Here is a 25785-nt window from a genome sequence, read left to right as displayed (position 1 = left end):
TTTAATTGAAATAATCTTATGTACATGTATTGGATTCTATTGCCTTATGCCACAATTCCACATTGCCCTCTTAGTTTCTTTCGTATTTGAAGGCTTCATATTCTAACCGTTGACTCCAGTCCCATCGAGCCTATAATCTCAGACGACAAACCAAGAAACCTATCTCCAAACATGCGCCATCTCTGCTCGAACAAGTGCCATTAGAACGACCTGTTACCATTGAGTATTAGCTACGTTCCAAAACCCTGACATCTGCAACATACCAAGCTGAGGTCTGCGCCCTCGGCAACCCGAACGCGAAAGACTGAAATATCTCGATCCCGCGCAAAACGCTCCTTGATATTATTGGAGTGGAACGAGATCTCGGCAATCGTAAAGTTGCCAATGTTCACATAATTGGTCAACCCCATTGCATCACGCGGTCGCATCTCGACCACAGCCCCAGAACTCAAGATTCTGGCGTCAACGGCTGTGTGTTTCGACGTGAAGAATTTCTTGTGAGCAACCTCGGCGATATGGTTCCCACTGAGGTCTTCTGCATGCCACCCTAGCTTGCGCCGCAGGTCAAAGACCGGCTGCCCCGAGGCGTCCTTCAATGGTCTCCTCAGAGTCATCGAGCTGTAGCTACCTGGGCCTTCAACCGAGAAGAGCCGCTCGCCATGGTCGTTTATGACGTCGATTTTTTGAAGATGTTGGTCGTGGACTCTGACCCATATCACACACTCTTGCTCGGTTGTGTAGCCCTTGGCTAGGAGGACTGATTCAGGTGGAGCTTGTAGTTGTGCGTCCATTGCGATTGAACATATATGCCAAGAAGAGCTAAGCCGGGTTGTTTTTTGGGTTCAGTCGCAAAAGCTTCAAACACGAAAGGACAGAATAGGGGAAGGAGGAGAAGGAGTGTTGGGGCGGAGAGTAGGAGGTATCCGAAAAAAAAACAAGTGAGGTCAGGATCTCCAAGCCTTAGCCGTGGTAGACTATTTTCCAGGATGGGGGCTAGTTCAACAACTTGACGTGGAGCTCATCAATTGAAGCCTGGTGGCGAAATTGCCGAGTATAGTACCAAATAAAGAAAGGTCAATGAAGCCCCGGGGCCTCGCAAGTCTCTGACATCAGCGCGGAATGCTTGGGGGCGGTAATATTACTAAAACCGACTAGGAAGCGACTGTGGGGTTGGATCACCAGTAATATGTTGCATTGTGTCCCTAACGGATTCTGACAAAATCAGCCTTCAATGTTGATCCTGGTCCACTTTGCTTGGCTCAATTGGAGCGTATATCAAGCTTTCCACTTAAAGTGGGTCAATCCTTTGCATGGAGTATACGCACCAGGGATGACAATGCTATCAAAGGTAACATTATACCAAATTCGTTCCGTATATGAGGCAATTTCAATATTGATGGGGGCCAGCGATCCATGGGGCGAAATTCATGAGATGGGGTCTATTTTCCCATATGGGCCGTGACTTGAGCGCCGTTTGATATCTTTGTTATCAGATCAAACTTTCTATCTCAACAACACAAAAACAAAATATTGATAGTAAGACTGCGTAGGGAACCAATAGAAATATGTGGCATAGTATGATATTGCGTTAGCTTGACAAGTCATTGACTACGCGAAATGCCGTTTGTTTATTAGTGGGTTGTTAAAGCCTCACCCAAGGAACACATACAACATGATACACGTAATATTGGAGATATTGGCAAAAATAACGCTGAGAAAGTTGAGAGACTAATGAGATCATAGAAAAAGACCTCGCGTGGTCTCATCTTGCTCAGTGACTAGCTAATACTTGCCCTCCATGTCTCAACCCGATCCATGGAAAGCATGGGGGCCAGTGTTGGTAGTTTGGGTACCCATGATTTCTTGCGTAATACCAAAATAGAAACCCTAGCAACATGAACATAGTAATGATAGTCTGGTTAATTCCAGTGTATATTGGAAATATCTCTTTGTATAGCTCTAAACAAAAGAATGCAAGTAGAGGCCTTAGAAGCACCAATTGAACATGAGTGCCATGGCCATATCTTTCTTCTCATTTGCTCGTTGAACCATGTAGTATGTAAAACATCTTACTAGCCCGGAAGTAGAAGTGGCTCCCAGAGCATCCCATAGCTGAGTCAAAGATATCATTGAGATCACAGAGAGACCAGGAAGGCCGGAGTGGAGCCCGCAATGGAGCCAGAAGGTCACTAAAGAGGCGAAGGAACTAGGGAGCCTTGCAAGTCCGCGAGTTCAAAGCCGCTGGAGCAATCTTCATTCGATTTACTACATGAGGAAAGAGAACAATGGACGAGAGATGTCACGGACCAGAGAACAAGGTATAAAGATGCCCATTCTTCCCGTCTAAAATTCATTCAAACAATCAAAGCAAATTCTTCTTCCTCATTCAATCTCTTTACAATTCCCAAGAACTTTCTTCCAATCGCCAAAATGGTCTCCTTCAAGTCTCTGCTCGGCGCTGTCGCCATTGCTGCCTCTATCCAAAGCGGCTCGGCCATCTTGGTCGAAATTTCTCTTGACGTTGCTCTTGGAACAATTGGTGGTATTGTTGGCGCCGCCGGTGGTGTTACCGGAGGTGTATCTGCTGCCGTCGCCAACTCGAAGAGAGAAGTGGATCACATTGAGGCTGGACCTATCAGCCGTGTCAAGAGACAGTCCTACGGCACCAAGTACGATTGGGAGCAATGCCACAAGGAGCTCACCACCTCTCACGTTGACTTCAACGGCGAGTCTGCTGGAAGTAAGTAGTCTCTTTATCTCAATTCTGAAAGACAATTTTTGACTAACAATATGATGTAGCTGTGGTCGTCAGCGGTGTGCCTCCAACTTGCATGAACCTTGCTACTGTCATCACTGGCAAGTTCGACGAGGGTAACCCGGTTCCTCTCAGCAACAATGCAATCCGTTTCACTGGCTTGACCAACGATGATGTCAACAAGATTCAGGACGCTCTGAACACCCACTCTTAAGGAGATGGAATACGTCCTGTTGTTGGTAGTTTCTACAAGGAACTTATTGTGATTAGTTTTTTTGGCTTTATCTGCATCATGTCTCGTTAGATTGGAATTGACAGTGACGCATGGGACTTTCTTTCCATCGTCAGTTTATATGGTACAAATTATCCTCTCATAGTAGATTAAGATTCTATAAGAAGATTCATGACGTTCTGGTTCCTCCTTCTATATTTGAATTTTCAAAAGCATATAGTTTAGCTACATGAAAATATAAATTTTATACATGAACGATGTCTCAGCTTATACATATACTGGAGGATTATTACTTTTTCCTTCAAAAAGCGAAATCGCAACTGCGATGCTCGAAGAGGTGTATTGCCTTTTGATAGATTGCTCAGAGTGTGATAGACAGTCTGTCTTCAGAGACAAGCCACGCTATATTCGTGTATGGCTAAGGCACTTTTAGACACTTTTAAAGACCATTAAATTTGTTATAGCCACATCAATCTATTTTAATTTCAATAAGGCACTGATCTGGCGTGGAGGGGAAGATGATGACAGCGTTTGCTATGTCAATATACACCAGCGTGATCGACCGAACCAAAAGAACAAATTGACAAAGCCTAGCGTGTTTAGGGCTATTCATGTGCATCACGCCGTTAAAATAACCGCTGATCAAGATGGGTCTACAGTGGGGATATGCCCCTGTAAGATTTCTATGTCAAGTTAGTTAATTACAGTAATGTGGAGCCATGGTATACGCAGTTTCAGTATGTTCTTTTTTGGGGGCCAGCGTATATAGAGCAAGAAACCCACCTTTGGGGGCCAGCTGCTCCACCTGTAAGCCTCCCTACAGTATTGCCCCCCCCCCGATTCCCAGTGTGGCTAGGATTAGCTCTTACTGCCATGCTGGAATTCAGGGTGCGAGTGCTGGTAGGGGGCCATCGCACGGGCTGTACAAATTACATCAATTCCGCAAGACCCCTCTTCAACATTTTGCTCTCAAATCATTGATTCGACAAAGGAAAGAATTGGTGCGCAGGAGTGTCATGCTGTTAAAACAATTATCACAAGTCTTATTGCCAGTGCTCTACCTTGGTCTGTCTGGACTTGTATTCGCTGTCTCTTTGCATGCACCGAAACAGGGACAGCGGTGGGCACTGCTGCCATTAATCCTGATATTTGCCTTTTTATCTTTATCCGCGGTACTCAAGGTGCCTTTTGCGCCCGGAATATCACTCGTTTGGGGTCAAGCTTTAACAGGGTATGTTCTGCATACTATCTCGACCTTGCATATTGAGGCGATCCCACCACCATCCTCATCTGTGCCAGGTTCAAGAGCACCTGGATCAGAATCATGCTTTGATTTCGGTTATTTCCGTCGAATATGGCTCAATCCACGTTTGATACGGACGCATTCAACTCAGCCAACATCGACAAAGCAGTCTCGCGGGGTCTTCCTTGTCTTGCAGTTCTTTAAACTCGCCATATACTACATCATTCAAGCAAAAATATCTCCGGCAATCTTTGATGAGATCGTCATAGACATCTTGCCGGATGAGGTTGCTCCATATCAACAATCTCTTTGGCGACCTTTGGATGGCTTCACGGCGCGAGAGTGTTTGAATGTGATATTCGTCACTTTCTCGTCGTTCTGGACAACTGTTGTGTACCTTGACGGGACGAATGCAATTATGGCTGCCTTCTTTGTTGCAATTGGCCTGGATTATCCAGAAGATTGGCCGCCGCTGTTTGGGAACCTATCCCAGGCAGTTGGGCTCCGGAACTTCTGGTCAAGATTCTGGCACACGCTTCCCATGAAGCCTTATAGAAGTATTGGAGGGTACATCAGCCTGCAGATACTTAGGTGCTCGCCTCGGTCATTCGCTTACAAGGGTACCGTCGCCTTGACTGCATTTTGGCTTTCGGGCGCTGCTCACGCCTTGGTGGACTGGCTTCGTGGCAGTTCTGATTGGCACCTGAATATTTATTGGTTTCTGCTTAACTTCCTCGGTTGCATGGGTGAGTCCCTTTTTGTCAAGACACTTCGCGAGTTGGCGTGGCGAGTTGGACTAGAGCATCATCTTCTGGCCCTCGAGAAAAGCTGGCTAGGCAGGTTCGTTGGGTATATTTGGATCTGTCTTTTCTTCTGTTGGACGGTGCCAATGTGGCGTTTCCCCGAAATTCACCGCCAATCGTTGGCATTCCATAAAATGAGACAGCTTCTGTCGAACTTGCAAATAGTTCAACAGTAGATGTTGCGTATATAGGGCAGGTAGGCAAAGTCTCTATCTCATCACTGGGTTGAGCCGAGACTAAACCTCAAACAATGAATGTACATATTACAACAGCCATTTCGAGATTGATATTCACCGAAGGCCCCGCCAAGTATATCGAATGATGTATTTGGAGAGTCTCCCATCTGTATTCGACTTCACTGTTCAAAACTTCAGCATACCCTCAGTCTAAAAAGACAAAGACATAGCAAGTCTGTATTGTTCCAAAATCAGGATTACTCAAGAATACCAAATACAAGCAACCGGCAAACGTGAGAAATGCCGAGAACTCGGACCCCACCGCCCGGTTCCCACGTCATTCACATCCCGCTCCACCCCACCCCCCGGTTATCTGCGGTTTACGACACCAGTCACGTGAAAAAAAGACTTTGATGGCATCTATGACTCAAACTTAGACTCAATTTAACATGAATGCAGCTAGATCGGTAGCTGATTGAAAAGAAATCATTACAAGTCTCTATTCTGCCGGGACCAAGCCCAGTTGAAAGGCAACATAACATGGCCACAGCTACTAATACAATGCCGACGACGGCATTCGAGCTCCCCAACCTGGGACAAAATACCGGAGAACGACAACGAAATCTGAATTCCTCCAATGCCCATGAAATCGACGAGGTCATGCAGCAGTCCCTCATTGCAGACTCGCAAGTCCCCGACGGAGGCTATGGCTGGATTCTCATCGGTGCATGTGCCGTCGTGACCTGGTGGTTCGTCGGTGCCTCATACACATGGGGTGTGATGCAAGCAGAGCTTGTGGATAAGGAGGGATATTCGTCTTCGACGTTGGCATTCGTTGGATCGCTGTGCCCCGCTTGTATTTCTCTTCTGGCTGTTCCCAATGCCAGGCTGATTGGATTGATTGGTGCTCGGACGACTGCTATGACGGGTATCTTTTTGCTCGGACTTGGGAGCATTCTGAGCGGCTTTGCGACTCATAGTGTCCCGGGTCTTTTCATGACTTGGGGATTTATTGGTGGTCTTGGAACTAGTCTGTGCTTCATGGTTAGTTGATTACCCTTACGCCGAGCTGCGGGCATACTAACACGAGGCTGTGACTACAGGTCGTCTCTGTCACACCGGCGCAATACTTTAAAGCCAAGCGTGGTATCGCCAATGGAATTGTCTACGCGGGTGGTGGTCTAGGTGGTACTGTCATCAGTTTCATCCTTGATGCCCTCCTCCAAAGCGTCGGCATTGCCTGGACATTCCGAGTCCTCGGATTCCTGATCATGGTGACGGGGCTGCCGGCCGCGTGGTTTATCAAAGAACGCGCGCCCATCAAGCCTGCGAAGATGGTCGAGTGGAGTCTGTTCCAGGATGTGCGCTTTGCAGTTCTTTTTGCCACTGGTGTCATCGGCACATTCCCACTCTTCGTACCGGCTTTCTTTTTGCCATTGTACGCCAACTCTCTTGGCTTGCCATCTAGTGCTGGTGCCGGTCTCGTGGCCGCGTTCAACTTTTCGTCTGCAATCGGACGACTTTCGTGTGGATTTGCGTGTGATCGATTGGGATCGCTGAACACGCTTTTCCTGTCGTTGTTGCTGAGCGCTCTGAGTATCTTCGTTTTGTGGCCTGTTTCTACTTCCATTGGGCCTTTGATTGCCTTCACTATCATCAATGGTTCTGCGAATGGTGGCTTCTTCTCGACTATGCCAACTGTCGTCGGCAACGTGTTTGGCTCGGCGAGGATGTCTGTTGCGGTGGGTATGATTGTGAGTGGGTGGCTTGGTGGCTATCTTCTTGGTGCTCCTATCGCTGGTTATATTTTGAATGCTTCTGGTGGTCAGGCTGGCGGTGTTGGTGCTTATCGACCGGCCATCTTTTACGCTGGCTCTATGGCCACGGTTGCGACTGTTTTGGCAGCATTCGTGCGGATCAAGGTTGATCGGAGGATCAAAAAGACTGTTTGATATGGAGCGAAGATGGAGAAGACACAAAAGTTATGACTTTAACCGCCTGGTGAGACATATTATCTAATTCATAGCTGCTCATTGGTATATGTTTGTAGAGAAATACTTCTGGCGGAAGAACGAACACTCAAGTATTTATGAGCACGGTGAATTGGTATAAAACGTAAGTAAATGAATTTAGGCAGTACGTTCGCTGCTAAATTGCTCAAATCATCTATTTATTTGTTCATAGTATACGTATGAAGACATTTGTCATGTTCATTCCCTCTAAAGACGGGCCTTCTTCTCTTCACGGCCTTCGAGGTTAGGGTGAGGGTTGCGAATGGGCCGAGTAACGGCGTAGAAAGCAAGACCTGAGGACTTTGTCGAGAACTATAGTAGGCCAATCATGTCAATACATTGCTGGTTGCATTAGAAGTATGCGGGTCTCATGACAAACCTTCACCTTGGAACCGACGTGGAAGAAAGCAAAGTCTCCAGGGACTAGGTGATGAGTGACACCAGTAGCCTCATCCTATATAATGGCCAACATGGTTAATATTGTGCCCGATCTTGTATATGTTGAAGTAGAAGGATTGACGAAGGCTCTTTGAATATGGGCAAGGAAAACCTACCAAGATATCGATCTGACCATTCAGAACATACTTGGTCTCCTCGAAGTTGTAGTGAGCGGGTCTTTGAGGTCCAGCCTCGATCTTGTAGAATCCAGAGGTGAAGTGTGTGGGCGAATCAGTCGTCTTAGTGCGAATAGAGTGGAAATCGGCTGTGGTTGCGTTCTCGCCCTGGGGAAGGGGAATGAACTCCTGACCGGCGCCCTTAATGATGGTGAGAGGGACAAGATTGTTAGACACTTTGCGAGTGAATCTAAGCGTCAGTGATACTCCATGATTTATACTTCCACAATGCTCTCTTGAAAGAGCATTGGACTCATTCACTCACTTTTGATTTATTTTTGTGATGAAGACAATATCGAGAATCGCAAGGCCTCTTTAACTATTATAAGCACTCTAAGGACTCAAGAGACACCCGGGGGCATGACCGGGTGATAGTGAAGTCCTGCATGCTTTACCCCAATGAGGAGAAAAAGCCCCCGGCGCATCACCCGTAAGTGGAGAATATGTCGGATGGACGCCCGATATCCACTGGCAAAGATGTTCTTACGAATTAATTGGTGATTGCGTGCTTCTTGCTTCTTCGAACAGCATGTTTTTCCTCGGAAAGAAGGTTTTCCCGAGTAAGGGAAGTAACAAAAGGCTTGCACCTATACAGTACTCGTCTTGGAGTATTCTGTTGGACCAATCAGGAAAGTTGATCCCCGCACCCCTCATAAAATTGGAGATCATGAAAGATAAATGTCCTCCCCCTGGATCAACCGTCAATCCTCATCTTGCACTTTGAATGAGATGGCTATTGGGTCCAAAGAGTGGCAGGTTGGCCAGGCACCAGGTACAGGGTGGCGAGTTGGCTCCCGGAGGTATTTGCGATCTGTTGTTGGCAGATGCTGATACTGTTCTTATCTGAGAAGCTAGGCTCTTCTTATATGTAAGAACATTCTTCATACTTGAGGCATAGTGTCTCTCACTTTGATATGTCCCAGGGCGTGGAATTCCTAAGCTGTGTTCAATTTATAAGCTTAGCTCAAGACCTTGTGATTGGCTCACAAGACCCACAGTCACATGCTGGGTAAGGGGGCACGTGATCGGGCTCGGCAGGAACGAGCTTGGCGTGCTTAACCCCGTCGCATCCCCCGGTGCATATACGATCGAGTGTACAGGTCACTGTCGCGATTGACACCGAAACCCAAAATTGGCAGCAATATGATCCCTTTGGATCCGGGGTGAAGATCTAACTAGGCGACCATGTCGGTCACAATTCCGCTCGAACCCCTCCGCGAAGACACGGCACATGCAAAGACAGGTGACCATTCCTCCTGTCACGCCGACGCGATTATCCAAGAGCTCGAGTCTCCCTCGCACTATTCTGAACGAAAAGCAGATCTTGATACGGAGACTGAACCCATAAATGCCGCATCGAACATGAACAGTGCGCGGAGCGACCGGACACCAGGTGCCGAAAAGCAACCTTCATCCGGCTTGCAATTCCTGGCCGAAGCTTGCGAGCATCCGCTTTTTCCACCTTTACCGTCCTATGGAGTCCCGTCTGGACTGGGAAGATTACGAGACTATGTTTTCATGGTGGCATCGTTTATTACCTCCTTCTGCTTCTTGACAGCTATCTTTGTCGGAGCATTGTTTCGTACAGGCGCAATCGCACTATCAGAAGCTCGCTTACGACTTAGCGGGCAGGATCCAGACACAACAAGAGCATTCTATACCGAAGAGCAAGCACGACGCAACGCACGGAAAGAGGCCGATCGAAGATGGCATTTACACAGACAGAAAAGGGACACGGATGAGGAACATGCCCCTGGACAATCTGTGTCGCTCGAAGGAGGAAAAGATCTTCTTGTCTGTGATGTAGCATACTATGCGCGTCGTGTAGGTCTTGATGTGGAGAAATTCCGCGTCCAGACCGAGGACGGCTTCATCATCGAGTTGTGGCACGTGTATGACCCTCAAGAATACCAGGCACTATCGGCAGAGGAGAGGCGTGAGCGTGGGCCAAATGTCTTTACCAAGCCCAAGATTTCGACTACTACTCGTCCCCAGACTAACCGGCGGTATCCTGTTCTTTTGATTCACGGGTTACTCCAGAGCGCTGGTGCGTTCTGTACGAATGATGAAGATAGTCTGGCATTTCATCTTTGCAAATCTGGGTATGATGTTTGGTTAGGCAATAATCGCTGTGGCGCGAATCCAGAGCACACAACACTTTCCACCGCCGATCCGCGAATGTGGTCCTGGGATATTCGACACCTCGGAACGCTGGATCTTGCAGCCCTTACTTCTCGTGTTATATACGAGACTGGATTTGAAAAGCTCGGCCTTGTCTGCCACTCCCAGGGGACCACTCAAACATTCGTCGCTCTGGCCAAGGAACAGCGTCCTGAGCTAGGCGATCGCATCTCAGTCTTTTGTGCTCTTGCTCCAGCTGTATATGCCGGTCCGCTCGTGCGTGGACCGTACTTTCGATTCATGAGTACTCTCTCTCCGGCCATGTTCCGATTCTTTTTTGGCATTCACTCCTTCATCCCCTTGATGATGACCGCACAACGGCTGCTACCTTCTAGAATATATGGCACTATGGCCTACTGGGTATTTTCATTCCTTTTCGACTGGTCAGACACGCGCTGGGAGCGTGATCTTCGCCACAGAATGTTTCATTTCGCCCCGGTATATGTCAGCGCCGAGTCAATGCGTTGGTGGCTTGGAAGTGAAAGCTTCGCCAAGCACAAATGCATCCTGTCCACGGACGAGGAACTCCTCCGCGAGACAGATCTTAATAACACCATGTGTAATGATCCTGTCTCTGAGCACGGCGATGATCCCGGAGATGCATGTTTGGGAACTCCAGCGCCTAGCCCTTGGTTTGGACCGCAAACACCTCCATTTGCATTCTGGATCGGTGGTTCAGATGCCCTTGTTGATGGTCGCCGGCTTCTAAATCGATTCCAGAGCGGCCGTGAGCCTCATGTCCGTCTCGTGCACTCCAAGGTCATTGATGAGTATGAGCATCTTGATGTTCTTTGGGCAATGGATGCCGTCGAGCAGATCGGTAATGAGGTTCGTCAAGTCATTTGGACGACGATGCCTGAGGATGCTCGACAGGTTTGTCGAGCCCCTCGGGGAGTCAATCTGAACCTGATAGACACAGAGTAGACGATCGGTCTGTCTCGACCGTAGTACATATAAATCATCGGTAGATATCAGTCATCACGAGCCAATGAATTCTAGACCAATTTTGGCAGGAAACGCAATAACATTACATTACCCTTCCACAAATTACAGCGGCATGCGGCTCAGCAAACAAATCCTTATTCCAACACTAGGTGCGTCAAATGCCCGGTAAACCTCCAAGGCTGTGGATTCCACTGATAGTGTGGTCCTGCACCTGTAAACAACGTGTTTCTGCGCCACACATAATCCATTCAAACAACGTGATTCTCTAACTACCGATACTGTCATTGTCAACTAGGGACTTTCAACGTTAAAGGATTGTAGTCTGGCAGTCTAATTTTTAGGCAAAGATTTTCATGACGACATGGTCATTCCGATTACCTGCTTTAGACAGATACTTCGCTCTGCTCTATATTTGCCTTTTGACTCATGGTCTTTGCCGTCCACGGGAAGTATTCTGTCACGCGACCAGGAGAATTGTCGCTAATTGACCACAAAAAGGAAAATGAACCTAGCAAACAACGTTTAACAAACTAAAATGTACGTTTTCTGAAGATGTGTACATTATAATGCCAGCAAACAACTGAGGTATATTGAAAAGTAAACAACCGTGTAAACAAAGACTTCGTGTTCTAGATACACTAGCAATTATTCAGTTGATATCAGTTTGTGAGGCAGTTGATATCAGTTTGTGAGGGTCACAAGTGAATGATTCAATGATTGACCAGCTCATAGTAAGTGACGTTTTCCAGTTGCCACTGGCGGGAGTCAAGATCTAAGCTTAGTCCCACATACCCCGCAAAACCCCAGATTTGCTGTGGAGCCGGGACTCCACCAAAACATTGAATTGTTCTCAAGGTCGTGTTGACTACATTCAAAGATATTGGGATATAATTATATACTTGATACTCCGGTAATACTGAGCTAGCACTGTTCCTGGAGTTTCAGGGGAGGCAGCCTATGGCAGAGACATCATGCTACTGTGGCATTTTGCGTTACGGTCTTGAGTAAACCCCAGTACATGTCTAGAATGCCCGTGTCGACATCTGTCCCAGTACTTTTGATCTATCTGCGATGCAGAACCTGACCAATTATCGTCTGTCAAGGCCACCCCAGACGGCCTCGACGCGCAATGTGGGGAGAGGGCTAGCTCGCGTAGATCGACTGGCACCCCCTATTGCCATCCACTGTCGTATGTGATGCTGTCATGATTGTCAGCGCTCGTCGCTTCTTGCCTGTCCAGAAGAGCTACCGAAGTTGGTCCTATACCTGGATTTCGATACCTTTCTTTGCATCCATGGAACCCAGCAGCAATCTAGATCATAACAACGACATTCAGTCCAGGCTAAACTAGACGAAGGGGGGGTGAAAACTGAAACTCTGGCGATTGTCTGACGCATCACAGTATTCTCTATTGGCTTGCCACCGTACAGGGATGTTCTTCATGTCACTATTCCTTCAGTCCAAACTGACTCCCAACCCCGCATTCTGTCAGATGATGTCTACCTATATAAGTCCTCCTAGACAGACTCCTTGGACTGTATTTTAGATGCTCCCCTGAAGAAACTCTCCTCTCTATCTATTTTCATCAAGTTCCATCATCACCTCAACCCTCCTGATCAGCCGCTCATCTCACAATACACATCCACCATGTCAGCACCAGTCGGCCCTATCCTGGCCCAGCTTCAGATGCTGCCTGCTCGCTCCAGGCAGGGTATCAACAACCTCCGGCAACGTCTCTTCCAGCAGGGTATGTTCCTCCATCCTGTCTTCCGACCGGCTCATCGCTTTCTCTCTTGATATCATAGTACTGACACAGAAAACAGGTGAGAAACCACCCAAGGAGAGTCACTTCCTTCGCACCTCGTTCAGCGTCCACCGTCCCGTGTGGGTTACTGCTGGTGGCGGTCTCTACACATCCATGGCTGCTGTGTATCTCACAATGCGATACCTGAGACGGGTCGCTCGGTAGATGATCAGAACATCACTACCTCCAGCGCTTGATACTGTCTCACTACCCACTTCCACATCTTTCCGCTTCAGATACATACCCTTTTCGCCTCGAGTCAACATGGACTCATGTCCACCAGCTGTGGAAGCCATGTAGACTTGGGCACCTCCCTTGTTAGGCTGTGCCTATCCTTTCTTTTGTTCGGTCGGTCATATTGTACGCCATAGAATGGCCACAGACCCGGTGTTTTTGGATTTAGGGCTACTGTACCCTCGTATGAATTTTACTACAATCATTTTTCATTTACTACTGTCGTAGAGAACTAGTACTCCGCGTAGCAGACATCTCTTCATTCATAATTTCCTTGAATTAGAATTTCACTGCATGTGATTTGTATCTTGATCATAATTACATCGCTTAGCCGATCGTGCCGCACAACAGCAGTGATGGCCAAGGACACGGTCATGATGACTAAATGGCATGATAGCCGGAGACCATAACCAACAAGTATGGAGGTCAGTCTGGACCGAAACATGACCCTGCCATCAGGGCAATAGGGATTGGCCATCATGCAATGCTCTGACCTGGTCTATCCAGGGGCGCGTAGGTGTACGAAAGCGACAGCGGCAAAGTATAAATGTGGCATTCCCAAGTAGCCCTGTATGAATGCCCAAAGGAAACTTCACAGGTGGTCAGTACTGTAGACAACTACAGTAACCACAGTGACAGATCCACTCGGCTGAAGAATCCACCAGGTTTCTCACATCTCCACTCCCATGGCCCAAAGGAATCAGGAGCACGCTCAGCCCTCCCTGTGGTGACAATCTAGGCTGTCATCTTGGAAGCGAGCCTATCATGTCTCGTTTCTTACTTGGCGTCACCGCAATTCACTGGCCTATGATATGACTACGACTAGATGGGTGCATGCGTTAGTTTGTGTTAAGGGGCTTGGCGACCCCGCGTTTTGTTGGTTGCGCTTTCTTATTAGGTGGACTGATGGCTGCATAGTCGTTTGTTCAATAATGATTTATGATGTGCAGTGTGCAATGGGGCCATAAATTAAGCAAGATGCTTGGTAATGCGACAAGGAACCCTTGAACCCATGGAAGAGGGTTATGGTTGTCTACCCGAGCTGAGTAATGCGGTGAATTTCCCTTCCCGTTTGGTGACATGGTGATTCCTGAGATTTATAAAGTTGAATATGAAGTGTGAGATTATTGTTTGTTTATCACACCAAATGCGGCGATGGAAAGACTACGGCCCTAAATGCGTGGCATGCTCTGGCAGGATCTCGATTGGACTTTGGTATATGCATCTCATTTGGTACTAAACGTCGACTTGTAGCCAAGGCAAGTATACGAATTATCTATAAAAGTCATGAGTATGTTTTATAAGACTTAACCCTGTTCATTTTACTTGGTTTACTTCTCTCAATCGACGCAATGTAGGTGCAATACGTCCTGTAACTTAAATGATGTTACCACCGCGCGCCTCCCCTAGAGGATGTAGAAAAGGTCCATTTGATTAAAGACTAGAATATTTCACTTCATATCGGAACTCAATTCCATCACCTTGTCTATAAAGATGGATCTCGTTGAAAATGATATGGTAGTCTTTAGGTCAACAAATTGGTCCTCTCCAGATATCATAACGGCTCGAATGTCTAGCTTCCATTTTGATCTAATTGGATAAATACTGCATATCCAAGACAGGCTGTTTGCCCTCGAGCGTTTCAAGGGTTGGGTAATGCGTTCGTCTGTAACAACTTAATCAAGCAGCCGTTCTAGTATTGCGGGGAATAACCCAAGCCGAAGTCTGTAATAGTCATAGACAACACAGTATCTAGAATGGATAAAGGGCAGAACTAGGTTCATTCATAGCAAATGTTTAATGTGATTATAAAGAGACCATGATGGAAATAGTGAATATTTGCAGACTGACAATTGGCACAAGAGCTGTTATAGCTCAATCAAAATAATGTGCGTCAGAGTAGATGATAAGAAAAAAATAAGCTACTGGTGGATTCTTCTATTCTATCTGCTTCCAAAGGGCACAGCTATTCACGTGCCTCTCCAACGGCCCTCCAGTATCCAAGTCACGTATTGTGGTAATTTTCAACGTGAGATCCCCCGCCGGAGCCCAATGGAGCATCCCCAAAGTCACGAGAACAAAGAACCCCAAACCCCAACTTTTCCCCGGAATCGCCAAGCTTTAGCCCAACTCCGGTGGAGCCCGGCAGTCGATTTCCTGGAGAATGGGAGTAAAATGCACCTAGGTTCCGATCCGAAACTAGCAGAAAGACAGAGAGGCCTGAGGACAGGGATCTTGCTGGCTATGAAGGTGTTTCACATTATCTTATATCAGGCCCACTCCCTCCTTTACTCGCCATTCGCAACTTCGGCCGCTTGCTCTTACTACTGGGAACATACCACGGCCCGGCGGGGCTGAACTGAACCCTTCGGTCTCCGGAATCATATGTTCGCCACACGTATACCCTCCTTCAAAAGCAAGACCGTATATTGAACTTCGGGACCATCCGATCAAGAACGAACCTCCGGCGGCGGAGTCCCGTCAGCCCTATGCAGACTTCACGCTTTATATAACCCACTTCCCCCGCAATACAAGAAAAATGGGTCCATGAAGCTTGAACCTCCGAACAGGTTGATCACTACTCCTTTCAAGCGTGCTGTGCATCGTGATACTCAGATCCATTCTCGTCTCCCTCACCAGCGACTATGACCACAGAAAAGATCGTCCCGACCGATCGGGAGCTGCATAATATCGAGCTGAATAATCCCGATGTTGTCGAGCTGACTCGTCAGGCCGAGGAGAGTGATGCCGCCGATCGTTTGCTGACGGTCCGACAGGCTCTGGGCAAGTACAAGAAAGCCGTGTTCTGGGCCATGTTTTTATCCACTAGTTTGATTATGGAGGGCTACGACTTGGTTATTGTGAGTCTTTCCCCGTTCTCCCAATAAGTCGTTTCTGACTGGATCACGCAGATCACGTCGTTTTACGGCCAGACACAATTTACAAATCGGTTCGGAGTCGCTGATCCCACCACTGGCATCAAATCTATCCCTGCATCCTGGCAATCCGGTCTCTCCAACTCGGCGGTCGTTGGCCAACTTGCCGGACTTGTCGCTAATGCATACACCCAAGATCGGTTTGGCTGTCGCCCGACTCTGATGTTTTTCATGTGCTGGATGATGGTCATGATCTTCATTCCTGTCTTTGCGCCCTCGCTGCCAGTTCTGGCCTTTGGAGAGGCAATGTGTGGTGTTTCATGGGGTGTGTTCCAGGTAAGCTAAACCGAGCAAACGATCAATGTCTCTCTCTCCGCCAGAATAGGTCGCTAACCATGGTATTTCGCAGACTCTGTCCACGACCTACGCATGCGAAGTTGTTCCTACCGTGCTTCGCCCATATGTCACTGCCTATGTCTGTATGTGCTGGGGAGCTGGTATTCTTCTTTCCTCTGGCGTGGTCCGAGCTGTCGCGGGTGTAGACGGTGATCTAGGATGGAGACTTCCTTTTGCGCTGCAGTGGATCTGGCCAGTCCCTCTATTCATTGGTGCATACTTCGCTCCCGAGTCTCCCTGGAATGCAGTCAGGCGAGGCAAATTGGATCTCGCAAGAAAGAGTCTGCTGCGGCTTCACCAGGACACGCCGGAGAAGGAGCGTGAGGTAGATGCTACTCTTGCTTATATCAGACATACTACCGAGCTGGAGAAGGCAGAGACTGCTAACGCGAGCTTTTTGGAATGTTTCAAGGGACAGAACTTGCGCCGCACTGAAATTGTCGGTTTTGCTTCCTCCTAACGAGTTTCATCACGTCGCTAACACTAAGTGTTTCAATAGAATTGTGTTGTATGGGCAGCTCAGATCCTTTGTGGAAATGCTCTTCTCGGATACTCCGTTGTTTTCCTCGAGGCAGCTGGGTTCTCTGAGCTCCAGGCCTTCGATGTCAACATTTCCCTTTCGGCCTGCTATATCATCGGCGGCATTATCTGTTGGCTTATCTTCCCTCATCTCGGTCGCGCCACCATCTACATGGGCGGCATGGCTTTCATGTTTGTGTGTCTCATGGTGATTGGAGGTCTTGGCTGGGTCGAATCCAAGTCTGCGCAAATGGCCATCGGAGTCTTACTGGTGATTTCGACTCTATGTAACATGATCACAGTGGGCCCGGCTTGTTATCCTATTGTTGCCGAAACACCCTCTGGCCGATTAAGATACAAGACGATTGTCATTGGCAGGTTTGTCTACAACCTGACTGGTATTGTCCACAATATCATCACGCCTCGCATGATTTCTGCGACCGGTACGTTCGAATCTAATTCAAAATGTTTCTTGGGGGCCGCTGGCTAACATGGCTTGTCATATTCTCAGCGTGGAATTGGGGCGCCAAGGCTGGAATCTTCTATGCTGGAACGAACCTCCTTTGTAACATCTGGTGTTGGTTCCGCCTCCCAGAAACCAAGGACCGTACCTTTGGTGAAATTGACTTGCTCTTTGAGAATCGGGTCCCAGCAAGGAAATTCAAGTCAACCAAAGTTGAGCGTAAGTTACTTATGTTATCCGTTTAACCCGTCAAGGCACTTAGCTAACGCAATTTGCTAGAATTCTCTCATCAAACGGACATGAAGATCAAGTCTGAATTGGCTGGAGGTCAGGCTGAACATGTAGAGACCTTCGCCTGACTTTGTGCTCATTTTGATCTGGGGTTGACTTCTGCTTTGTAATTATCTATTAAACGACCATCTTGAATACATACCAATTGGCGCTCGTTGTTCGCCCAACAGACCTAAAGATTTGTATGTTTATAAAAGGTCAGAAACTCACGAATTAGTATTTCATGGAAGGTCTTGGAAGATTAAGATTGGCTAGTGCCATATTGTACAGTTCTGATGAGGGGAGACAGAGAGATAGACAGAATGGAGAGAGTAGAAGAAGGGAGAGGGAGACACAAAGTAGGCCCTTTCGAACCTGAAACCAGAATTTGCGGACGGCAAATTTTCAAGCTCTCTTTGAACCCAGCAAGGACTACCGCAATAAAACAGACTGGACAGCATTTGCGAACAGCACCTTTGCATAGAGATAATGGAACCAGACAATGGGTTTCCAAATTGGCTGATCCTTCTGAGGGTTGCAATGGAAGCCTTGTAACTCGAGCTGCACCAGAGGCTGATTCTTCGTTGATAGTAGTCGAGTGATTTGGAAACGGTGACAACCCGAAAACTCAGACTCGTCTGATCCAAAGCCAAAGTCAACGCAGCTGGCAGGCGATTCTGACGATATCTGTGGTATTTGCTTGTCTAGGATTTTGAATGATCCGAAAAGACAGCTTCCCGTGGCAGGTATGGTGAGACTTGATAGCTGAGTTGATTTCCAAATCTGAACTGCGTTGGGATCATCGTTGAGCCCTGCCATGTTGATATCAGCAACAGATACAGACTATGCAGGAAATTGCTTACCGGTAAAACGTGCTGGCAATAGCTTCCAGCCCCCTATTCGTAGTGCAGTCCTCTCAAGTCCGAAGATGAATCCACCAAAAAACCCACGGGTGAATAGGGCTAGGATTTCTTCATCGTTCAATCCTGATACCACCGACTCGGGAAATACCTGGCTGACAGTATCTGTGCCCGTTCTATGATGCCGTGGATTCACTATCTGGAAGGACGACGACGTAAGAAACTCGGTCCGCACAGCTAGAGTATATTGAGAAAGGTGAAGTGATTGAAAGAAACAAGGACGGGGAAACCACCGAGACACCATGGTTGGGGCAGGTGTGGTGTGCAAAAGCCAGTCAACGAGCTGTGTTTTTTTTTCTGCTCAAAGGCAAGATCGCTAATGGGAATGGAAAGATGGAATTGAACCCAGGAAGTCGTGATAATGTCAGTTCTTAATACTCCAGGGCTCCCAGCTGGACATGAGTCAGATATGTTTGAATGCGATAATGTTCCGGAAGTGGACCCGGAGCGACCCGATAACTTCACGCTCGAAACAAGAAATCAGTCGTAAATTCCCCCTCAAAAGTTGAATCTACTCCATTGCATGAAGTTTGTTTATATAATCTAGCTTCCAGCTGTAGGCCGACCGAGTAGTTCCACTTGGCAGCTTGGCTCTTGCTACGGTCCGGGCCGCAGATTTGCTTTGATCATTGAATCGATTTCCGATCATTGACTTGCCCTTGTGAATGAGACTGTATAATTCATGACTGTTGTTTACTTATGTGGCTTCAAAAGAAACTGTTTGGGAGAAGACATACCAAGTCCGCTCGAACTCTGCTACAACAGCCCGATCATACTCGGAGATATGAAGTTCTTTCACATTGACGTCCAAAGATGAGGCTCACAGACAGACCGACAGCCTTGTCTAACAAAAAGGCCGGTTCGGACTTTTCGAATGTCCGTTAAGTTTTCCGATGAAACTTCAACGCAAGAAATGTTCACGTTACGTGGTCTTGTAAGGCTGAGTGGATCACGACAGCCTAGCGCATTGGGCCACAGAGTATATACTCCAGTTATTTCAAATGAAAGAGGGTCAGAAGCAGAAAACAAACTGAGGAGGTGTAGGGCTGGCTTTGACTCACAAAGTTGAACCTTAAGACTCTTCGTCCCGCGCGGAAAGGGTTCATACCGGGCCCTGACCCTCCACGCATCCCGTGTGGCGCTGTTTTACCTACCTTCGAGAGTATTACAACGTATGATGGCAGTGGCTGTAGAGTTACTGGTCATATTGCACTGCCTTTTGGGTTCGCCGTTTGGTTGTGGTATTTTTGGTCTCTGTTTATGCTAAGCAACGCTCCAAGCGAACAAAATGCAGCCACAAAGGTACTTCTTCTAATATTACTTGTGGATGTTGCATAACGCGTCGGCATTACATTTCCTCACATTTCGCTGGAATCCTGCAACAGAGCGACAAATCGCCCCGATGTAACCAGTTTGTTTAATGCATTATTTTCTCTGGCTTTGAAACGTCACTGGCTCGCTGCTAAGCCCATTTTTGGCTGCTACTAAATTTATCGCGCGGGGTTGCGGAGTATCGGCATGCAGAAACCATGTTGGTATCAGTAATTATCACGGCACATACCTCCTTACCTTATGCTCGAAACACTTCTACCCCTGTTAGATCCGCTTTTCTGGCAAATAAGAGCATGTTAAAAGGCATCTAGCCCCCCCCCCCCGAGGTAATTCTCTAGCAATCATCTCAGCCCGACTGGGCAAATCCTTCGCTTCGTCATAGGCACAGGCACAATACCGTAAAGTCACCTGCCCCTATATATAGATCTCGATCCTTACCAACTAGTATTTCTCTCCTCATGCGGAGATCCAGTGGAGACCAGGGATCTACCAGTCGTTGAGGACCGTCGAAGCCGGTTTCCACATGTCGAATAACCGATGGCTTTGGCCTTTATGCAGCGTGTATGGGTTTCTTGGCTGCCTTGGCTGCTAAAGCTTAGCCCGATCAAGGTTCCCCCACAGCTTCCAGATGTAAATACGTATCCCGTCTATACATTTCGGTGATCGTCGTGCCCATCTGATTGGTAGTGGCTGTTTTCTTTTGCGCAGCATAGACCTTGATCCCATGACGTTCTAAATAGGGATTCGAGTCAAAGCAGGTGAATGGCTTTAGCTGCATGAATGAAAGCCTTGCTCTTCTGCGGCCGTTCCTTGCGTGTACACGACATTGTGGATCCTGTTGTGCTCCGATGTACGTGCCCCTCATGTCTGATATTGGTATGCAGCTCGCTACTGCCACACTCTGGCCGTCTTCTGTGTGCCTTTCTCGCCAGGTAGATTTCTATGTCTCGGGTCGATGATGCCAGCGGAAGTTTTAGCGTTCTATCATCCTCAAGGTACAATGCGATTCTCGCTTGAGTGATGTATGGTGCTCAAGACACGCGTTCAACACAAGGTACGGTTGAAATTCTCCGATGGTGAATATTAACCTTGTCAAGTGGAATTAATATCCAACACGGCAGACGACACTGCAAGCCTTTCGGTGAGGGGTGACTGGTGAAGAACGGTCTTTCCCCGATTCATAACTTCTTCCGTGTTTATCCCTTCTCCCCTCTCCGCACTATACCCCCTGGCTATATTGCAGCCAGTTAGCATCGAATGTCAGAAAACTGATATTATGTGCCTTACCTCGTTAGGGATCACCATGAGGGGAAGCAATATCTCCACCATGAGACCGTTGGAGAAGACCTGTGGGGTGGGATGGAAGTACTGATGCAACATGAGAAAAATTCAAGATAGCTCTTATTGGTAGCCAGCAGTTTGGAGTAGACATAAAAGGCTGATGGAGCGCTGCTGTAAATGTAGATCAGTCTGTTCCTACACTCTTCTCAATCTCTGCAAAGTCTTGAGTCCAAGGCCGTGGAAATGAAGATTCCTATCCTCGCCACCCTCATCCATGCGCTGCCCCTCGTGCAGGCTGCCCCAGCCCGAAGGGATAGCACTTCCAACCCCGGCCTTCGGGGAAGCGAATCGCTAGTCGGATATTCATCATCGGAACCCTCGGCCAGTAAATCACCGCCTGACATCACATATTCGCTGCTTCCCGGACAGACGGAAGACCCTAAAATTGGATCCTATCTCGATTTTCAGAATGTCGACAACCCGCAGCCGATTCGTGGTTCGACTGGTGGAGATGACCCGGGCCCGAGTATGTTTGCGTCAACCTTTTTTTCCATTTCAAGCCGGGAGGGAGGTGCTGACTCGCGATGATTGACAGGAAATTATAATTACGACCGCATTAATAGCGATAAGCTGGCACCGCCGGGGACAGACCATGGGCAGACTATCAATGCTCAATGGCCAATGGGTAAGGATGCTTTGCGCCATTGCATATGTATAACGTGCTAATTATGCGACAGGACTGAGTCATAACAGGTAATTGATTTTGTGAAATATGCAGGTCTTTTCTATACTAATATTTCCCAAGACTCGGAATTGAGGGCGCAGGATGGGCTCGCCAGGAAAACACCGTTGTCATGCCTGACGCCAAATTGATGGCAGGCGTTGATATGAGACTTGAGCCTGCTGCATATCGTGAGCTTCATTGGCATGTGGCATCGGAATGGTCTTTGGTCTTGAATGGATCATGCAGAATTCAGGTATTGGATCAATGTTCAATCGGACTACCTGAGCATCATTGACCCCTTTAGGCCATCAACGAGAACGGAGAGACATTTATTGATGACTTGAATGCTGGAGATGTCTGGTTCTTCCCCCCGTGAGTTTTCCGATGGTCATTTAACATCAATTGTGCTGATAGTTTGGACTAGTGGTATTCCACACTCCATTCAAGCATTGGATGACGGAGTGGAATTCCTCCTCGTTTTCGATGACGGAGACTTCAGCGAAGACAACACTTTCCTTGCCACCGAGGTTTTCCTTCACACTCCGGTAAGACCAAATCATTTTGATTATGGCATAAAAATTTAAATACTGATTCAATGTGCAGAAAGAGGTGCTCGCCAAGAATCTTGGACTGACCACGTCGGCATTCGACAACATCCCCGATGATGAACTTTACATTTTCAAGGGAACGCCAGCACCCGCAAACATTGAGGAACAAACTGTGACAACATCTGCTGGAGTAGTTCCTCGCACTCAGAGCTACTCTTATCACTTCTCAGAGCAAGAGGCTCATGTCGTCGCTGGCGGGTCTGTGAAGATCGTCGACCCAATCAGTTTCCCTATTGCTAGCAACTTCTCCGCTGCTGTCGTCACCGTTCACCCAGGTGGTATGCGTGAAATTCATTGGCATCCAACTAGCGATGAATGGACATTCTTCATCTCCGGTCAAGGCCGAGCCACTCTCTTTACGGCTCCGAATGCCGCGACTACTTTTGATTACAGCGCTGGAGATGTCGGATACTTCCCCAAGTCGAACAGCCATTATATTGAAAACACTGGAGATGAAGATCTAGTTTTCGTGGAGGTTCTTCAAGCCCCTGAGTTTACTGGTATGTTTTCCTATTGTTATTGCGTGAACTCATAATGACAAGTTTTAGATATGGCTCTTGGTCAATGGATCGCCTCAACACCAAAGCAGATCGTTGCAGACACTCTAAATCTCAGCAACGACACACTGAGCAAGCTCAAGAAAGAGAAGCAGTATGTTGTGGCTGGAAACACTTCTTCATAAACATACGTACATAGGTCACCTTAACATGCATCTTACATTGTCCAGCTGGGGCCACCGATAGCTTAATGCCACCAAAGCGATAGAAATCAACGTACATTACAACGGATGTTCATGAATCCTTCTAACAGCTGCACTATACCTTATAAGGCGGCGGTAAATCGCGATCATTGTCGGACTCATCTTCGCTGTCAATACTGACGTCGGAATCCACAAAGTAAGCAGGAGGGTGGTCAGCACCTCTATGCACAGCCTTAGAGTCCAACTGAGGAACCGTGGGCATAGGAGCGGGAACTGAAACAGGAACAAAATTCTATAAAAAGAGTCAGCCTACATTCATATTCCAAAATCCCCATTCGCCCACTTACTTCTGCCCCTGCAGCATCCATCTTGATAGCCACTGGTTCACAGTCCCCAATCTTCCCAACAAGCACGCCTTTCTTCCAAACGCCATATTTGAGAATCATTCCTTTGAAATCAGACCGAGATACAACACACTCGGTCACATCACAGTCTGTCAAGCTAGCCCTGTCAATGTGGCTTTTCAAGATTGTTGTTCCAGTGATAGTGCAGCGCTTTAAAATATTTTCATCCATGATGACTGCCTTTTTAAATGTCGATCGCTTTGCCGAAATCCGGCCGTTGAAGATGCTATCTGTGATCACGCTGCGCTTCAAAAGCGCCACATCTTGAAAGGTGGAGTTTTTGGCTGAAGATCGCGACGCATATTCCACATTCGATAAAACGCAGTCATTCATAGAACATCGCTTGATTGATGAGTTTCTAATGTTGCAGCTTTGTAGACTGCTGCGCATGACGCTATTGCCGTCGCCGCTAAGGGTGCTGCTACTCGCTTCTGATACGTTCATGGCTGGACCTTTTCAGGGTTGGTTTTCTCTGTCGAAGGTTGAAGTGATAACAAATTACAACATTCTGCTGTGTAATTACTGCAGTGGTGAATGTTGGGTGAGACAGAAATTCAAGCTTATTTTGAAGGGCAAATGCTTCTTTATGAGATGTTGCGGGGGTGGGGGCGATACGGGCTCATATCTCCGGAATGCTGTTGCCTATGCCGTCTAGACGAATCAGTTCAGAAGATCAAAGTCCTTTGAGATTTAAGCTGTATTAAGATAAAGTAGCCTGTTCTAATTTAATGTACAAAAAGGCATCACAAGTCTTAAAGCGAAGCCTTGATAGTTCCACAGTTTCCGTTGGAGAGCTGAGTAGCGCTGGAACCAGAAATGAGATTGGCCGTTCCATAGGTGGAAGTGGTCGAGCAAACAGTGGTTGCGATCTTGTAGCAGTATTTCACGGTGCCACTGGCCCAGTAGTAAGACATGGCGCAGTTCGCGGTCTCAATGCAGCTAACACAGCAGTCGTAGGGACTAGCAGTGTTGCCAACACTGAGAGATTCACCGGTGACATGAGTGAAAGTGAGAGAGGAGATGTAGTATCCAGCATAGGCGCCGAAGTCGGAAGAGAGAGGGCTACCGGCGATGTTGTTGGTAGCACATGCGGCATAGGCAGCAGTAGTAGTCACACCAGCAAGGATGGAGGTGGTGGCAGTGACGGTATCAGTCTCGGCAGCAGCGGTGGTTGTTTCGGTGATGGTGGAGGTGGTGCTGTAGCTCAAGGTGGTGGAGACATCTGAAGGGAGTACCACTGAGTTACTGGTGATAGTGTTGGTCACAGTGACAGTGGTAGAAGGAGTGGCTGCGGTGACAGTAGCAGGGGCTTCCGTGACAGTCGAAAGTGTGGTCGTCTTGATGACTCTCTTCTCGTGGCAGACAACATTCTGGGGATACTCGTAATCATCGAGCCATGGAGAGCATTGCTCCTCCTCCTGTTGCTCCAAGGTGCGCTTGTATACAGTAGGAGCAGCCATAGTATCCACGATAGGAGTGAAGCCGGCTGAGGTGGCAATAGTCGAGGTGACAGTGCTGGTAGAAGAGGCGGTGCTAAAGACAGTCGAAGTGATAGGAGCAGGCGTCAAAGTGACAGTTGCGGTATCATACTCAGTCGAGGTAGTCGAGAACGTATCAGTGATGGCATTGGCAGTGGAAGTCAATGTTGTGGTTTCATAGTCGGTGATGATCTCGGTTGACACCGCAGGAGTCACGGTGAGGGTCTCCTGGGTGGTTGTGAAGATCACAACCGGAGAAGGATCATGATAGGTACGAGTGATTGTAGTTGTAGGAACCGCCTTCACCGAGCTAGTACCTAGATGTGTCTGGCAGTCGGCTGTGTGCACATGGACTTGACTGCTGGCCAGCTGGGAGCTGGCGACAGAGCTGGTGGCCGAGACCTGACCGAGCAACAGACCAGCAGCGAAGACGAAACGATTGAACGACATAATGAATTAAAGAACGGTATTATTTGGGGGGGAAGAGACCATCTCGCCGGGGGGAAGTGTTATATAGTTCTGTTTTTAGGGCTCGGCGGAGCTAATCGGCTAATAACACCCCGGGCGCATTCAAGACACAAAGCACACACGCCAAAGCCCCATCGGGCGTTCAATAGCGCAGATTAAAACCAGGAACGAGATCTTTTTCGTTTTCTATCGTCACTTTAGTCCTAGCTAGGTGTCGGAGTTGTCCGTACACGACAATCGGGCGATCATAAGCGAGTCAGCGTTCGAAGATTTATACAGCAGCCGATGTCTGGATTTAATTCTCATCTGAGCAACATTCATTCTTTGCGTCTGCTTGATCGCTGTGT

At 47.7% G+C, this 25785-nt stretch overlaps 10 protein-coding genes across 10 annotated transcripts; 6 read left to right on the top strand and 4 right to left on the bottom strand.

The window, feature by feature from the left end:
• Window positions 1–159: 159 nt before the first annotated feature.
• N7511_003732 (uncharacterized protein) lies at window positions 160–791 on the bottom strand (the record flags this gene model as incomplete). Its single annotated transcript, XM_057126157.1, has 2 exons — window positions 160–210; window positions 264–791. The coding sequence occupies 2 exons, from the start codon at window positions 789–791 to the stop codon at window positions 160–162; spliced, it is 579 nt and encodes a 192-aa protein (XP_056985047.1).
• Window positions 792–2430: 1639 nt separating this feature from the next.
• N7511_003731 (uncharacterized protein) lies at window positions 2431–2969 on the top strand (the record flags this gene model as incomplete). The annotated part of the gene is made up of 2 exons (XM_057126156.1): window positions 2431–2740; window positions 2800–2969. 2 exons carry the CDS (start codon window positions 2431–2433, stop codon window positions 2967–2969), a joined length of 480 nt encoding a protein of 159 aa, XP_056985046.1.
• A 2780-nt stretch (window positions 2970–5749) lies between these two features.
• N7511_003730 (uncharacterized protein) lies at window positions 5750–7161 on the top strand (the record flags this gene model as incomplete). The annotated part of the gene is made up of 2 exons (XM_057126155.1): window positions 5750–6253; window positions 6313–7161. The coding sequence occupies 2 exons, from the start codon at window positions 5750–5752 to the stop codon at window positions 7159–7161; spliced, it is 1353 nt and encodes a 450-aa protein (XP_056985045.1).
• Window positions 7162–7428: 267 nt separating this feature from the next.
• Window positions 7429–8047, bottom strand: N7511_003729 (uncharacterized protein; the record flags this gene model as incomplete). The annotated part of the gene is given in 4 exon segments (XM_057126154.1): window positions 7429–7533; window positions 7601–7675; window positions 7776–8025; window positions 8043–8047. 4 exon segments carry the CDS (start codon window positions 8045–8047, stop codon window positions 7429–7431), a joined length of 435 nt encoding a protein of 144 aa, XP_056985044.1.
• Window positions 8048–9020: 973 nt separating this feature from the next.
• Window positions 9021–10940, top strand: N7511_003728 (putative ab-hydrolase associated lipase; the record flags this gene model as incomplete). The annotated part of the gene is made up of 1 exon (XM_057126153.1): window positions 9021–10940. One exon carries the CDS (start codon window positions 9021–9023, stop codon window positions 10938–10940), a length of 1920 nt encoding a protein of 639 aa, XP_056985043.1.
• A 1668-nt stretch (window positions 10941–12608) lies between these two features.
• On the top strand, window positions 12609–12930 carry N7511_003727 (uncharacterized protein; the record flags this gene model as incomplete). The annotated part of the gene is made up of 2 exons (XM_057126152.1): window positions 12609–12708; window positions 12785–12930. 2 exons carry the CDS (start codon window positions 12609–12611, stop codon window positions 12928–12930), a joined length of 246 nt encoding a protein of 81 aa, XP_056985042.1.
• A 2714-nt stretch (window positions 12931–15644) lies between these two features.
• On the top strand, window positions 15645–17612 carry N7511_003726 (putative MFS alpha-glucoside transporter; the record flags this gene model as incomplete). The annotated part of the gene is made up of 6 exons (XM_057126151.1): window positions 15645–15860; window positions 15912–16211; window positions 16285–16710; window positions 16771–17233; window positions 17302–17472; window positions 17533–17612. 6 exons carry the CDS (start codon window positions 15645–15647, stop codon window positions 17610–17612), a joined length of 1656 nt encoding a protein of 551 aa, XP_056985041.1.
• Window positions 17613–21299: 3687 nt separating this feature from the next.
• N7511_003725 (putative oxalate decarboxylase) lies at window positions 21300–23070 on the top strand (the record flags this gene model as incomplete). The annotated part of the gene is made up of 8 exons (XM_057126150.1): window positions 21300–21582; window positions 21652–21741; window positions 21794–21809; window positions 21862–22033; window positions 22085–22152; window positions 22205–22325; window positions 22384–22888; window positions 22937–23070. The coding sequence occupies 8 exons, from the start codon at window positions 21300–21302 to the stop codon at window positions 23068–23070; spliced, it is 1389 nt and encodes a 462-aa protein (XP_056985040.1).
• Window positions 23071–23203: 133 nt separating this feature from the next.
• On the bottom strand, window positions 23204–23936 carry N7511_003724 (uncharacterized protein; the record flags this gene model as incomplete). The annotated part of the gene is made up of 2 exons (XM_057126149.1): window positions 23204–23380; window positions 23436–23936. The coding sequence occupies 2 exons, from the start codon at window positions 23934–23936 to the stop codon at window positions 23204–23206; spliced, it is 678 nt and encodes a 225-aa protein (XP_056985039.1).
• Window positions 23937–24244: 308 nt separating this feature from the next.
• On the bottom strand, window positions 24245–25420 carry N7511_003723 (uncharacterized protein; the record flags this gene model as incomplete). Its single annotated transcript, XM_057126148.1, has 1 exon — window positions 24245–25420. The coding sequence occupies one exon, from the start codon at window positions 25418–25420 to the stop codon at window positions 24245–24247; it is 1176 nt and encodes a 391-aa protein (XP_056985038.1).
• Window positions 25421–25785: the final 365 nt, after the last annotated feature.

This window comes from Penicillium nucicola (assembly GCF_028828085.1).
Source record: "Penicillium nucicola strain IBT 29836 chromosome Unknown utg000003l, whole genome shotgun sequence".
Taxonomy (NCBI): Eukaryota; Fungi; Ascomycota; class Eurotiomycetes; order Eurotiales; family Aspergillaceae; genus Penicillium; species Penicillium nucicola.
The sequence above is the reverse complement of the archived record's forward strand: the minus strand, read 5'-3'. Positions and strand labels throughout refer to the sequence as shown.